The sequence below is a fragment of the Bubalus kerabau genome, chromosome 4 (assembly GCF_029407905.1).
Source record: "Bubalus kerabau isolate K-KA32 ecotype Philippines breed swamp buffalo chromosome 4, PCC_UOA_SB_1v2, whole genome shotgun sequence".
Classification (NCBI taxonomy): Eukaryota; Metazoa; Chordata; class Mammalia; order Artiodactyla; family Bovidae; genus Bubalus; species Bubalus kerabau.
This window is the reverse complement of record NC_073627.1, coordinates 129,777,258-129,793,243: the sequence shown is the minus strand read 5'-3', so window position 1 is coordinate 129,793,243 and position 15,986 is coordinate 129,777,258. Positions and strand designations below refer to the sequence as shown.

The following is a 15,986-nucleotide window of genomic DNA, read 5'->3' as shown; positions in this document are numbered from 1 at the left end:
TTTTCAGTGTTCACCCACGTTGTAGCGTGTGTCCGTACTTCCTTCCCTTTTTTGAACGTATTTCATTTTATGAATATACTGGGGCTTCCTGGGTGGCTCAGCAATAAAAGAATCTGCCTGCAATGCAGGAGATGCAGGTTCTTATCTCTGGGTCGGGAAGATCCCCTGGAGGAGGAAATGACAACCCACTCCAGTACTCTTCCCTGGAGAATCCCATGGACAGAGGGGCCTAGTGGGCTATAGTCCACGGGGTCGGAAAGAGTTGGACATGACTTCATTCCCTTTTTTGAAAAATATTGCATTGTATGAATACACTACGGTTTTATATATCCATTTATCCATTTATGGACAATTGGGTTGTTTCCACCTTTGGGCTATTTTGAATAATGCTGCTGTGAACATTGGTGTACCGTTTTTTTGTAGACCTATGTTTTTATTTCTCTCGGGGCTGTACCTAGGAGTGAGTTATGGGGTCATACAGTAACTCTGTTTAACCTTTTGAGGAGCTGCCAGACTGTTTTCCTCCATGGCTGTACCATTTATGCATTCCTGCCAGCAGTATATGAAGAGAAATGTCCTTTTATTAAACACCTACTGTGTGCTAGACATTTGAGCTAGACCCTTCCCATCCCTCACCTCCTATGACCCTCACTCGAACTCTCTGAAATATATTACTACCTCCATTTTCCTGAGGCTCCGAGAGGTGTCGTGACTCCCCCAGGATCACACAGGGATTAGTGGTAAGTCCTGGATTCACTACTAGCTCTGCCCTCTACGTCTTCCTGTCCACTCAGTGATTGATGGCTGCCCTAGTGACCGTCCTCCAGATGCTAAAGTGGAATTAGCCGCATCCTCTCCTCAGCCTCCCTGGGTACTGTTTTACAGACAGGAAAGTTGGACCCCCACTACCCGAAGGTCTGCGGGCACAGAGGGAATGTCTTAGATGTCAAATGGAACCCTTTCAATGATTTTGAGATCGCCTCCTGTTCTGAAGATGCCACGGTGAGTGCCCCTTTCCTGAAAGGAGTGGGGCTGGGGTAGAGGGAGATAGAATGGCATCTGGATGCATCTCTGACGCTCCTGACTCCTCCATCCTTGACAAGGTGAGGTCACTGTGTGAGGAAGGCATGAATTAGATAGAAGTTCTGGGCTCCATGGGACTTGGGGTGCCACCCCTCCTCTCTATGGGCCTCGGTCTCCCCATCTATAAAATGGGCCTAATAGCTCCCAACTGTCCAATCGGATCAGTGTCATTTCCTGATGGGAATGCACATCTTCTGGGGAAACTATAAAATGCTGTGAAGGGCATTTTTTACTGTGGCTTGAAAATATTATGCCATATAATCTCATAGACAGTGGGGAAGGAAGATCTTACTTAGATGGAAGATTTAAAAGGATAAGACTGGGAGCATTAAATGCCACCTTCTCATCTTTAGTCTTCCTCTTCTGGGCCATCCAAGGGGGCCTCTCTCACAGAAGGGGTTGGGGGTTGTCCCTGCCCTGTCCTGCTCCAGAGACTGCGCTGGCTTCCCAGTACCCTGAGGATATAGCATAAACCCTTCCTCTTGGCATTCAGAGCTCTCCCCTGAGCCTTTGGGACCACTGTACTCTGAGGGATATTCTCTATAGGCTGAGAGGTGGACTTGCTGTGATCTCCAGCCTGGGAATCAGGTCTATGGCCCATCCACTCACCTACTGGTTAGGATGGCACAGGTTCCCAGAAGCCTGGGCTCATCTCCAGCCCCTGCTTGGGCTGGAGGACCTTGGGAAAGCCCCTGTCCCTCTGAGGAGCCCCAGCTGCCTCTCCACTGAATGACAGGTAGATACAGAGAGACTTGCCCTGGCCCTTCTGCGGGGCAGTGCCAATGTTGTTGCTCAGGGTTGTCGGGGTGTGAGGGGACCCCAGCTAATACTCCCCTTGGGCCATGTCTCTCCTGACAGATTAAAATCTGGGACATCCCCAAGCAGCTGCTGACCAAGAACCTCACAGCCTTCAGGAAGGAGCTGGTGAGCCACGCCCGCAAAGTGGGCCTGGTGGAGTGGCATCCCACAGCTGCCAACATCCTCTTCAGCTCTGGCTACGACTACAAGGTGGGTTTGTGTATTTAGTCTCCTGGGGCTACCCTGACATAGAACCACACTGGGTGGGTTAAGACAACAGAAATGTATTCCCACAGTTCTGAAGGCCAGAAATCCAAAGTCAAGATGTTAGAAGGGCCATGCTTTCTCCAAAGGCTATAGGGAAGAGTCCTTCTGTGCTTCTTCTAGCTTCTAGGGGCTCCAAGCATTCCTTGGTTCATAGCTGCATCACTGCATTCTGCCTCCATCTTCTGTCTTCTTCTCTGTGTATCTATGTGTCTTCTCTTCTTATAAGGACATCGGTCATTGTAGGACCCACCCAAATCCAGTATAGCCTCCTTGTATTGATACTTCTTTCAGTTCAGTTCAGTTCAGTCGCTCAGTCGTGTCCGACTCTTTGCGACCCCATGAATTGCAGCATGCCAGGCCTCCCTGTCCATCACCAACTCCCGGAGTTCACTCAAACTCACGTCCATTGAATCGGTGATGCCATCCAGCTATCTCATCCTCTGTCGTCCCCTTCTCCTCCTGCCCCCAGTCCCTCCCAGCATCAGAGTCTTTTCCAATGAGTCAACTCTTCACATGAGGTGGCCAAAGTACTGGAGTTTCAGCTTTAGCATCATTCCTTCCAAAGAAATCCCAGAGCTGATCTCCTTCAGAATGGACTGGTTGTCCAAGGGACTCTCAAGAGTCTTCTCCAACACCACAGTTCAAAAGCATCAATTCTTCAGCACTCAGCTTTCTTCACAGTCCAACTGTCACATCCATACATGACCACTGGAAAAACCATAGCCTTGACTAGGTGAACCTTTGTTGGCAAAGTAATGTCTCTGCTTTTGAATATGCTATCTAGGTTGGTCATAACTTTCCTTCCAAGGAGTAAGCGTCTTTTAATTTCAGGGCTGCAATCACCATCTGCAGTGATTTTGGAGCCCCCAAAAATAAAGTCTGATACTGTTTCCACTGTTTCCCCATCTATTTCCCAGGAAGTGATGGGACCGGATGTCATGATCTTCGTTTTCTGAATGTTGAGCTTTAAGCCAACTTTTTCACTCTCCACTTTCAACTTTCATCAAGAGGCTTTTTAGTTCCTCTTCACTTTCTGCCATAAGGGTGGTGTCATCTGCATATCTGAGGTTATTGATATTTCTCCCAGCAATCTTGATTCCAGGTTGTGCTTCTTCCAGCCCAGCATTTCTGATGATGTACTCTGCATGTAAGTTAAATAAGCAGGGTGACAATATACAGCCTTGACGTACTCCTTTTCCTATTTGGAACCAGTCTGTTGTTCCATGTCCAGTTCTAACTGTTGTTTCCTGACCTGCATATAGGTTTCTCAAGACCTCATTAAATCTGTGAAAACCCTATTTCCAAATAAGGTCATATTCTGAGGTTTCAGGTAGACATAAGTTTTGGTGTGGGACACTATTCAATTCATTAGTCTTCCTGGAGGGGGTGAGCTGGACCCTGCTCAGAGATGCCTCACCCTCCTTCATTGACTGTCAAGTTAGCAAGCTGTGGGCCCTGTGGAATGAGAAAATTCACAGCATAGGAGATCTTGATTCTGTTCCCACTCAGTCTCTGACTTGCAGTGTGACCTGGGAAAGTCCTTGTTCTTCTCTGGGCCTCAGTCTGTACATAAATGGGGTTTATACCATCATAACTTCTAAACTCTTCCTTTCACAACTCTATAAGGCTTTACAGAGGCACCTCAGAAGCCTCTGTGATGGATAAGAGGGTGGGATGGGAGTGGTTGAAAGGTCCTCTACACCATTCTGATCAGAAGTGCTCTGTTATCTGTTTAGATAGGGTGTGCTGCTGCTTATGGGCTTCCCTTGTGGCTTAGCTGGTAAAGAATCTGCCTGCAATGTGAGAGACCTGGGTTGGGAAGATCCCCCGGAGAAGGGAAAGACTACCCACTCCAGTATTCTGGCCTGGAGAATTCCATGGACTTATAGTCCATAGGGTGCAAAGAATCAGACATGACTGAGCGCCTTTCACTTCACTGCTTATGGTTGTACAGTTTTATCTGTACACAACTCCAGGGGGCTCCGTTCACATCTTGGACTATGGGAATGGGTTGCCCTGGAGCTGTGCACTGCACAGCGTGTGCAGCTAAACACAGCATCCCTTATTAACTGTGCGGTGGAAACTGTTCCTAATGACTGTTTGAAACCCCCTGGATTAGCTGATTCCCTGGGGTCCTCCCAGCATGGATGTTTCATTGCTCCAAGCAGATGGTGTTTTCTTTTCACTGCTAGACAGGCTGACTGCTGACTTCCCCCTCCTGCCACGTGGCCACTTCAGCGGGCAGATCCATCCTCTCACCCGAGGCCTTTTGGCCAGACTGCCATCTGTGGCTTCCCTCTGGGGATACCATGTTTCACTGCAGCCTGGCTGGCGTGTGACTGTGGGGACTGGGACGGGGCTGGGGGTGGGGCTGGGTTCAGAGCTGGCTCTCTGCTGTGCAGGTGATGGTCTGGAACCTGGATTCAAAGGAGTCTGTAATCATGAGCCCCGTGAAGACAATTAACTGTCACCAAGATGTGATCCTCTCCATGTCCTTCAACACCAACGGCAGCCTGCTGGCCACTGCCTGTAAAGACCGCAAGATTCGGGTTCTAGACCCCCGAGCAGGGACTGTCCTTCAGGTTAGTGCTAGCCTGGGGTCCAGCCTGGGGCCGGAGGAGCAAGGAGTGGAGTGGGCACGGGGGGAGCATAGGGGCTTCTGAGAACAGAGCAGTAAGGCTGTCAGTGTTCTAGCCAAAGTCTTTATGCATGTTATCCCCATCTGTTGGGAGGTGTTGAATATATCATACCCATTTTTCAGATGAGAAAAGTAAGACTTAAGAAAGGCTAAGGGACTTGCCCACACTGAAAGCAGAGACTTGAACCTGGTCTAACTCCAAAGCTGTCAATATGCCTCGGCTCTGTCAAGAGGCATGACATGGAGTCAGGAGACCATAAGGTACCACTGTGTGGCCTTAGACAAGCGCTTTCTGCTCTCTGAGGCTTTATTTTCTCATCTGCAACAATAGGACATTAGTCCTTCCTCTGGGAAGTTTAAATGAAATAACCCAGGTGACAGTACCCACTTGCATGTAGTGAATGCTCAATAATAATCTTAGCAAAAACATGGAGCTGGGCTGAAGTCTGCCTCTGTCTTAATTTAAAAAAGAACCCGCAACAAAAATAGTGGGAGAAACTTTATATGGATGGGAAAGATCCAGGAAGGCTTCCTGGAGGTGGTGCCTCTGGAAGGATTCCCCCAGGCAAAGCTGGGATGAGAAAAGAAGGCATTTTGGGTGGAAGCCAAGGAGTCCCTGACCACACATGTCACTCCAGGAAGCCAACTATAAAGGGCACCGGGCCAACAAAGTGCTGTTTCTGGGAAACCTGAAGAAGCTGCTGTCCACAGGCACATCCCGGTGGAACAACCGGCAGATGGCCCTTTGGGACCAGGTGAGTCACCAGAGCAGCCCTACCAGCGCCCCTCGCCGCACCCTCCCCAGTACCCCCTAGCCGAGTGCTGCTTCATCTGTTCATTCATGCATTCACTCACTGACCAAACTGATTGATGACAACCAGGGAGGTGCCAGCAGCCTGATGGCACTCACCCAGACCTTGTGCATCTTGTCATTCGAGGAGAGGGAGGCGTTAGGACTTAGGAGAAGCCTTGATGTCAGGGAGGGGAGGTGGCTGGGCCTGGGACCAGGACTCGGGGTGGGGTCGGAGAAGCAAAGGGCCTTCTGGATGGGGGGAACAGCTGGAGCAAGGACTTAGGATGAAATAGGGAGGCATGTGAGCAAGAAGAGCTGCCTGTTCAACGTGGGTGGGGGTGAGGAAGAGGGTGAAGACCAGGCCAAGTAGTATTGATTTCAAGGAGCTCTTGTCCAGAGTTGAACAGACTTCTTCTCTATCTCTGAATCTCCTTGCCTCATAGTAGATATAATACAGGAGGAGGAAGGCTGGAATGACATCATGCATATGAGAAGTGATTTGTTAAAGGCAAAATGCCAGCAAGGCAAAAGGAGGTGGTCTGTCTCTCACACACACATACACACATACACACACACAGAGCCCTGGGGCAGGAATTCTTATGTTAGCACCACCAAGGTCCTCCATGAGTGACCCACAGGCCTTCCTGGTCTTCCTTCATTTGCAGGATGACCTCTCTGTGCCTGTCACAGAGGTGGACCTCGATGGCTCCTCAGGTGTGCTATTTCCCTTCTATGATGCGGACACCAACATGCTCTACGTGGTGGGAAAGGTCAGTCTGGCACAGGAGGGAGGCGCTGCCTGGTCCCACTGGCCTGGGGCCCTTGGAGTGCAAGGCAGGGGCAGGGCCAGGCAAGAGTGGCTGGATCCTCTACCCCTGTGGTGAGCCCCCAGCCCTCTCCCACCTTCCTGGCTCCACAGGAACACCTGGGGCCAGGGCTTTGGCCGGACACCCTGAGCTAGTTGACCTCCCCCTCACCCCGCAATTCTGGGTCCAGATGAGGAGGGACCAGTTGGTGTTTCTTGGCAGGGGCACCTTCGAATCTGGGGCGGAGGGGGGTCTTCACCGGGTAGGACTGTCCTGTACTCGGCATCCCTGGCCCCTCACCCCAGTGTCAGGCACAGCAGCCACCCGCCCACCCAGTCATTATGACAACGACCACCCGAAGTGCCCCAGGGGTAAGACCCGCTGAATGGTCTCAGGACACTGCACTTTTGACCTTCGTGTGCAGCTCTTGGATGGAGTGGGGTTCAGGTCTGTGCTCCTCAAGCCTCTGCCTTGGAGACACATGGGTGGGCTTTGGGTCATGGTTGGGGGGATTGAGTGTTAAAGTGAGGACCCCCTGCTGCCTTGGTGACCGTTCCCTGGTGTGCCCTGTGTGAGGTGGCTCTGCCAGCTCATCACTCATAGTGAGCATCAGGTTTCTGAGGTGTGGCAGTGGGGCCAGGCAGGGGGCTTGTGGGACCCGGCCCTGAATGGTACCCTCTCTTCCGCAGGGAGACAGGAACATCCACTACTATGAGATCAGTGCCAACAAACCTCACCTGAACTACCTGACGGAATACCACTCCTATAATCCACAGAAGGGGATCGGTGAGTGTGGGACACAGAGGCCACGGGGGGCCTGGGAGACAGGGATGAGTCAGCTGCAGGCCCTGCCCTAAAAGCTGGGCAGGTCAACACTCTGAGTCAATGGGAGCTCTACTTGAGGTATGTGGGATGTTCTCTGGGAGCACGCAGGAAGAAGCCAGGGAGGGCTTCCTGGAGGAGGCAAGACCTGAGGAGCCAAAAGGGAAGCCGAGCAAGGCATGGGGAGAGTATGAAGGTGTCGTAGCTGAAAGTTGAGCAGTTACAACAGTAGCAAGAAGATGGGGGACACTGACCTAAGAGAGGCCCTAGTTTTTAAGTGTGTTTAGGGGTAAGAAACAAGACAGGATGCACCTCTGCGCCCTCTGCAAGAAACCCACTTATACATAAAGACACAGCTAGATTAAAAGTAAATGGAGAAAGATAAGAGCGTGCTGACATTAATCAAAGGGAAGCTGGAGTCGCTGTAGTAAGGGCATCTAGGGGAATTCCCTGGTGGTCCAGCGGGTCACGCGCCACACTCCCACTGCAGGGGGCCTGGGTTCAATCCCTGGTCCGGCCCCACGTGCCGCAACTAAGTGTCTATATGCTGCAATTGAGACTCAGCGCAACCTAAATTTTTTTTTAAAGTGGCACAACCTAAATAAATAATTTTTTTTTTTTTTAATAAAGACCATCTGGGTTGGGAGCTGTGGGGATAGTGATGGAGGGCCTAGAGCAGAGCACACTTCCTGTAAAAGTCTGGCTAAAATCCTTGAAGATGGGAGGCAAAGTCTGATGGTTCCAACCCCATCTCCCCAGCACAGGGCCTGACCCAATGTAGGACGCTTTGTTGAGGGAAGAACAATGGGAGGAGGGTGGTCTCTGTTCACATCCAGGTGTGCAGCCTGGCTTTGCCACTCACCCTGGGGCCCTGCTGCCCCAGGCCCCAGCTGAGGAATCCCTTGGCCCTCTTCCGTCATCTACCCACAGGTGTTATGCCAAAGAGAGGTCTCGACGTGTCCTCCTGTGAGATCTTCCGTTTCTACAAGTTGATCACAACCAAAAGCCTCATCGAGCCCGTATCCATGATTGTACCCCGACGGGTAAGGGCGGTAGGAGCCATCTCCAAGGGAGGGAGGAACCCCTCCTGGAGGAGGAGGAGCCTGGGACCTGGAGGCTGGAGCCCATGCCCCTGGGAGCCACCGGGAGGCTGATGGCCCCCCTCAAAGGGAAGCCTTTCTCATGGGCAGTGTGCCCTCCACCTACTGCTGCTCTTGAGTTGCTCCGCGACCTGGGGCACGTCCCTTTGCTCTGGGCCTCAGTTTCCTCCACTCACAGGGGTCGGGGGGAGAGTCTGCACCCCAGGCTCTCTAAGAGGTTCCCCCAACCATCCCCACTCTCACTGTCCTGATTGCTCCTGCAGTCAGAATCTTACCAAGAGGACATCTACCCGCCCACGGCCAGTGCCCAGCCCTCTCTGACAGCCCAGGAGTGGCTCAGTGGGATGAATAAAGGTGAGGAAGGCAGAGAAAAGGCCCAGGTGAATGTGGGGGACACTGGAGTGTCCAGTGGCCCCAAGTGGCTGAGAGGGTCTGGCTGATATTTGTGTCTTCCCGTAACCCATAACCCCAGAGGATTGGTGGTTGACAGTTGGTTAAGAGCGACTAGGGGCCTTTCCTGGGGGTCCAGTTGGTGAGACTCTGGCCATTAGGATGCATATACGTGGATCGAGGCAGGAAGGGGCTTGCCCCCAGTGGCTCAGGAAACTCCCCCCAATTCAAGGAATTTTGCTCCATGGAAAATGTCTTTATACCCTGGGCCGTGTAGAGTGACTGGACAGTCCCAGCTGGATCCCCTGCCCATCCTCCCACCACTTCTGCAATTACTCTTTAACCCCAGAGACCCTGTAGGCAGTGGCCCCTGCACGGGCCCTTCTGCCCCCTCTGCCTGCCCTGCCCCTCACTCCTGGGTCTGCCAACACAAGGGCCTGCACAGTGGGAGGCGGGTGTTGGGAGAACTTGTGAACTGGTAGATGGCAGAGTGCAGCACAGGCGGGAGGAGCTCATGGTGTTCTGGGGCAGCCCCTGCAAACCAAGCCTCGCTTAATCACATGAGTGTGCACTTGCACTCCACTCTAGCCTGTGGGCTTGTGCCTGTCTGCATGGGGCACACGTGTGGCATGTATCTTTGTGTCTGTTTGCGGCTCCGTGTGTGTCAGCACCCCTCAGGCCCGTCTGTTCAGGGGCTCTCCAGCCTCTCACAGCCCTCTGCTTCCCTCCCAGAGCCCGTCCTGATGTCCCTTAGACCTGGTGCCGAGCCTCTGAGCCCGCAGCCTCTGCCCTCAGAGAGAACCCTCTCCGTGCCCACGGCCCCCACCTCGCCTCATCTCTTCAACCAGACAGAAAGCCTGGTTGCAGAGGATGGCCAGAGGCCCTTCTCCCTGCTAGAGGAGAAGGCGCCAAGGTGGGCGGCAGAACACAGACAGGAGGAGAAGAAAACCTGGCTTTCAGATGGCTTTGACATCTTCGAATGCCCCCCACCAAAGACAGAGAATGAGGTGCGAACATGGCGGGGCTGGGTCTACCAAGGGAGGGGAGCAGCTGGGGAGGGGAGGGAGAAAGTGAGGGTGAGAAAAATGACCCACGGTGTGGCCTGGCCTGGCCACTTAACTCACCTTGCTGGTTCACTTAACAAGCACGTCATAAGCACCATCCACATGCCAAGATATGGTGGGTTTACTTACAGATGGTGAGGAACCATCTGTAAAAAGACAAGGGTTTGACTTGGGTATTAAAGTCCCTCCGGTTCTGACTCTCTAGGATTTTCTGTGCTCTTAGAGTCAACTTTTATTAAGTGCCTACCGTGTGCCGGGTCCCAGTTAGATAGGCACTCGTATCATCTGATTGTGTTTTCTCAACAGCCCCGGGAGTAAGTAGCATCTAACAGATACAAGGGCTGGTGTCTCGTGGAGGGATTCTGAGTCTGGCTCTCCTGAGCGCTAATTCTGCGACTCAGGGGCTGAATCCCCCCCAGCCTCAGTTTCCACAGTGGTGACGTGGGAGCATTAATACTACTTCCCGCCTTCATGGGGTATTGTCAGCATTCAGTGGAATAACAGAGATCCTTAGGGGAAACACCCAACATCTAGTGCCATCCTGTACACTGGCAGCAATTGTAATAATGCTGAGGTTAGTTTTCTGACCCCCAGTTTCCAGGGGAAGAAACTGAAATTCAGAGGGGTAAGTAACCTGTCCAAGGTCACACAGTTTAGTGGTGGTGAAAACTCCAGTCTCTGGAACTTCAGGGTCAAGTACCCTTTTCTCCACCCATGGGGAAATCTAAGGAAACAAGAAATACCTGAAATGTCAGTTCTTTTTTGAATTTCATTTCCTGGGTGAAGACAACAAGGTTTTTGTAAAAGATCTACTGTGGCTGCCCCCTCAGGTCTCAGCCATGTTAATATCATCACCCCCCTTTCTGAGTGACAAAGGGGCAAAGTCAGTGCTTTCTGCTGGGGTCCTGCACCCTTGCATCCCAGGACAGCCCAGTGACCCTCCGCTCTGCTCTGTGCTGCCCCAGCTGCTGCAGATGTTCTATCGGCAACAAGACGAGATCCGAAGGCTCCGGGAGCTGGTGACCCAGCGCGAGGTCCAGGCCAAACAATTGGAACTGGAGATCAGAAACTTGCGTATGAGCTCACCGAGGCTCTGAACAGAGTCCTCTGCCCTCCTCGCCCTCAGGGACACCAGTCGGCTCCATGAGGAGGTCCAGAATCAAACCACAGGTCCTCCGAGAACAGCTACTATTTCTATATTTTTTACCAGAAATGAAACTCTTCATCGCTGAAAGATTCCAGTGGGACCTGCTGCCGATTTTCCATTTGCCTTCTTAAAACAATGGTGTCTGAATTGACTCTTTTTAGATGATACCTTGCCTTCGGTTTACTTGTTTTGAAGGGTCCACGATAATTTCTCAAGGGGAAAACAATGCTGTACAAAGTTAGAGCTGGAAGGACCTAGGAGGTGAAGCTGCCTCTGGTTTTCAAGCTGTGGTTCATAGCAAGGCAGGGTGGGGAAGATTAAGCCAGGAGGGCTGTTTTGTTTTGTAACATTGGCTTTTATGGAATACATAATTCTCCTACTAAAAATTAGAAGTTTGCAAAGAAGTGGCATGGTCCAGCTTCTTTATTTCATAGGTGGGGAAACTGAGGCCCAGATACAGGCAGGTAATCAAGGTCCCTAGAGAATCCATGGCTGGGCTGGGCTGAGCTCCTGTTCTCCTGGGTCCATCTGCTGTTTGCGAGGCAGCACATGTGCTGTTCTCAGCCCACAGGGCAGGAATCCATTGGTTTTGGCCTCATCTGTGCCCCTGACTTGCTCTGTGACCTCTCAGAAGTCATTCGCTCTCTGGTCTCACTTTCTCCATCTGAGCAAGGAGGCCCCTGGAATGTGCTGTCCTTTAGAGGATCTGCCACCTGAGATGAAAAAACCTTGGCCTTGACCTGAGGAAAGCTACTTTGCAGGGTGATGATCTGGGTTTGCTGCAGGAACTCAAACGACATAGGGGCAGAGGAAGTTTAATTTCCAGGAAGTAAGTCAAGGTTCCGCCTAATGGTGGAACACAGACAGAAGGCCATCCTCTCTCCCTTCAACCAGAATCAGCCAAATATGTGTAGACACTGTCCCTTAGGTGGGGATGCAGACAGCAGAGTGGTGCCCGTGACCACTGACTGCCACCACCAAAGCCCTGAGGTCATAGAGCCTGCCTCCTCCAGGATGATGTAGGTAGAGTTCAGCCCAAGGTAACAGAAGAGGTCCCCAGGAGGTGGGGAGCCCCCGCCCTGGAAGTGTGGCAGGAGAGCCCCATCGGCACCCACCCAGGAGGGCTTCTGGGGAAGGATGACCCTGACTTCCCTTCCAGACTGACAGTTTTTCTGTGTCTCTCTATTGTGTATTCTAAGCCCTTTCTCTAAGGTGCTCTCTCTCACAGTGGTCAGTACAACAATGCAGCTAGAGGCAGGGAATGCTGGAAGTTAAATGTGCCCCTCCTTACCAAGGCTGTGCCAGCCATGAGTTTTGCCCAAAGCACAGGGTGATCCTGGAACTAAGATGGGAACTGCAGGAGGCCACTCAGGCCTGGTATGTTTCAACCCAGGCTGTACCTTTGAATTCCTTTGGGAGCCTTCAGGAACCACAGATGTACAGGCCCAACCCCAGACCACTGATGCAGAATCTCCAGAGTAGGGCCTGGCCTGGTATATGTTTTTTAAGTTCCCAGATGATTCTGCAACACAGGACAGAGACCCAGTGGACTGGTGCATCTGTACCTATTTTCAGTGAAGATGAGGATAGTGAGTGCCAGACAGGATCTGGGACTCCAACCCCATCTTCTAAGTCCAGGCTGAAAGCTCCTAAAAAGTAGGAAACATCATCCTGGGGGTCTCTGGGACCCCTGACTGCAGCACGATGAAGGCTGTGTGCTCCTGATGGCCCCCTTCCCCTTGCCATGGCTGAGTCCCCTCATTTGCCCACACACACACCACATGCCCACGTTCCCTGTCGTGTTTACTAAGTTGCTGGGTCCTGCCAAGCTTGCCAAAGGCCGAATCTCAGGCATTGTCGGGGAAGCAGAGCTCCATTGAATGGGGTTATCTCCCCCCACCTCATCTGTGACCAGCACTTCACAGTTTACAAAGCCCTCTCACCCCACTCACTGACCTGTCCTACTCTTTAAACAGGTGAGCTAGGCTCTGTTATCCCCAAGTTCAAAAGGGAATACCTAGCCTCAGAGAATGAAGAATCATCAAGCCCAAGGCACAAGCTGAAAGGCAGGAAGGTGAGGTCCTGTCTGGGGAGCTGCCCACATGCCTCCTCCACACGGAGCCTTCCTGCTCAAGCTCTTCCCACCCCTAAGGGACCCGTACCTCGTGCTTAAAAACAATATGAAGGTATCCATGAACAAACTTCTTTTCCTTTTTTTTTTACATCTACAATAAATTATTTAAATTATTTCACAGCAAGGGAGAGGGATAGGTAATTTTTATCAGATATTTTTTTAAGCCATTTTAAAAAAATTGTTTTTGTTCTTGGCTGATGAAGTAGGACTTGCCCAGCATTTGCAGGGCCCTCAGGCTCAGGACAAGCAGACTGTGTACTCATCTCCTTACTCCATACCCTAAGAACCCCCGACTCTTGACTCAGGAACTTTCTGAGAGTGAAGACAGCACTGGGAGATGAGCTCTGGGGTGTATCTACAATCATTTGAGATTGTATCATAGAGGGAAGCAGGAAGTCAGAAATTGAGCTATGCTTTTAATACAAAACCGTGCCTGAAATCCTTTGATTGTTTTAATATTGTTTCTGAAATTCCTTGTACCTTTATAAAAAAAAAAAACTAAAAGTGAAAATAAGTAGATGTGGAATTGTGCAATGGAAAGAAGGTAACAAAATAATAAACATCTGCCTATACATTTTAGTACATGGAGTTTTCTTTGACTTGTTTCACAAATACAGGTTTCGCTCGCTATCTGAAAGGAGAAGGTGCTCATGAAACCTTTCATAAGCCAAAATGGCTAAAAAGTGAAGAAGCAATTATCTTAATGCAAAATAAGTCAAGGGGAAGCACAGATGTTCACAGACACAGCTCAAAGCTAAGACAGTTAATGTTAAGAATGCTGAGTGTCATTCCCGCAGGAGTTTGCCAATGCCGCACTCACTGCCTGGGGTGCTAGGAGGTGCCTGATGCCTCTATAATCACTCCGCAAAACAAATGCTGAATTTCTTTTTTTTTGCTTTTTTGCCTTTTTTTTTTTTTTAATAAAAGCGAAAATCTGCTTCAGTTTTCTGTTAGTGAAAACAAATACTAATGTAGGTCTTTTGTGAAAGCAAGATGGCATACAGTGAACTTTTGGAGGGAGCCTGGGAGAGGAGTATATTTTGTAGGGACAGATGCAGGAGAGATCTGTTTTGAAAAGCCAGGAAAGCAGTTGGATGGAGAGGTGCAGTGCCTAGGGAGTGTCCTGCAGAGATGACTATGAGCTCTTTGGACAGTTTGAGATTGAGGAGGATGAGATGACATCAGAGGAGTGGCTATGGGTGCAAGGAAATCCAGGGGATGTGGGATCTTGGAAGGTTAGAGAAAAGTGTGTTTCAGGGAGATGTGATGAGTAGCGCCAATTGCCCCCCACAGTCCAGAGGAAAGAGGACCAGTGAGGTTCACCCACTTCTGGCAACAAGGAGTGCTTCTCCTTATACTGAATGGGCTCTCCCTGGAATTCTCATCTGCCCTTGTACTTACCCACTAAATGCCAGGTTCCAGGCAAAGTTCTGGGAATAATATCAGGTAGGCAAGACAGTCATTGCTTTCTCAGAGTTTAGAATCAGCTAAGCCAACAGCCTCAGAAACTGTTTCATACAGCCAAAATAAATCCTTTCATTCTTTCAAACAACCAACTTTTGCTGAGAGCCATCTGCATGCACAAGGACTTAGAGGTGCAGAAATGAAGAAATGTGATCTTGGCCTTCCAGGAACCAAGTGCAAGGTTATGTAGAGAATCCCTGTGTTAACCATGTTGTGTTATTGAGACTGGTAGATGGGGAATTATGGGAGACTAGAGGACAGGTGGGACTTCCCTGGTGGCTCAGAGGTACAGAATCCGTCTGCTAATGCAGGAGAAATTTGGAAAGTTTAGTCGCTCAGTCGTGTCCGACTCTTTGTGACCCCATGGATTGTAGACTACCAGGCTCCTCCGTCCACAGAATTTTCCAGGCAAGAGTACTGGAGTGGGTTGCCATTTCCTTCTGCAGAGGATCTTCCCAACCCAGGAATCAAACCCAGGCCTCCCACATTGTAGGCAGACACTTTACCGTCTGAGCCACCAGGGAAGTACGTAGGTTCAGTCCCTGGGTCAGGAAGATCCCCCTGGAGGAGGAAGTGGCAATCCGCTTCAGTATTCTTGCTTGGGAAATCCCCTGGACAGGGGAGCCTGGTGGACTATAGTCCATGGGAGTTGCAAAGAGTCAGACCCGACTTAGCAACTAAACAACAAACAACAACAACACCACCACCTACTTGTTTGGGCCAGAAACCACCCTGGGAAACAGGCAAGACAGATTTGGTTCCTGGCCTCCAAAGAGTCCTCTGTTGTGGTTGGAAGGAAAGGGAGGGCCAAGGTAGGGGACATTGCAGGCTGCTTTTGGAAGGGAAGCAAGGAAGGCTTCCTGGAGGAAACGATATTTAGGCAGAAACCTGAAGGATAAATAGGAGTAAACAAGGCAAAGGGCATTTGAGGAAAACAGTGTTCCACACAGAGAAAAGTACCTACTCCCTGGTCTGGAAACAAGCAAAGGGTAGCATAGACAGGGCAGAGATCATGGGTACTAAGAGCCAAGGGGGACTTCCCTAGTGGTCCAGAGGGTAAGAATCTGCCTGCCATAGGTTCAATCCTGATCCTGGAGTATTCTCACATGCCATGGGGCAACTAAGCCCATGTGCCACAACTACTGAGCCCATGTGCCCTAGAGCCCGTGCTCCACCACAAGAGAAGCCACAGCAAGAGAAGTCTACATGCAGTAACGAGGACCCAGAACAACCAAATAAATAATAAATTTTTTTTTTTTAATTTTAAAGAGGCAAGGACCTTGTAGGCAGGAGCTGAGACTTTTTTCCTGTAGTTTTATTGAGGTGTGATTGACAAAATTGTATATATTTATGTTGCTTGTGATTTCTTGAGGTATACAAGATAATGACTTAATATATAAATATATTGTGAAATGGTCATCACTATCAAGTTAATTAACACATCCATCACCTCACATTACCATTTTTGTGCATGGTAAGA

The 15,986-nt window shown here is 50.4% G+C and overlaps 1 protein-coding gene across 1 annotated transcript in view; it reads left to right on the top strand.

The window, feature by feature from the left end:
- CORO2A (coronin 2A) overlaps positions 1-13,621 on the top strand; it is a 67,551-nt gene extending 53,930 nt beyond the window's left edge. Inside the window, exons 3-12 of the mRNA XM_055578606.1 lie at positions 886-1,002; positions 1,942-2,091; positions 4,551-4,730; positions 5,425-5,541; positions 6,245-6,349; positions 7,075-7,171; positions 8,138-8,250; positions 8,571-8,661; positions 9,430-9,704; positions 10,727-13,621. Of these exons, the coding sequence (XP_055434581.1) occupies positions 886-1,002; positions 1,942-2,091; positions 4,551-4,730; positions 5,425-5,541; positions 6,245-6,349; positions 7,075-7,171; positions 8,138-8,250; positions 8,571-8,661; positions 9,430-9,704; positions 10,727-10,858 (1,377 nt within the window). The 3' untranslated portion in view covers positions 10,859-13,621. The remainder of the gene's footprint in view (positions 1-885; positions 1,003-1,941; positions 2,092-4,550; positions 4,731-5,424; positions 5,542-6,244; positions 6,350-7,074; positions 7,172-8,137; positions 8,251-8,570; positions 8,662-9,429; positions 9,705-10,726) is intronic.
- The last annotated feature ends 2,365 nt before the right edge of the window (positions 13,622-15,986 follow it).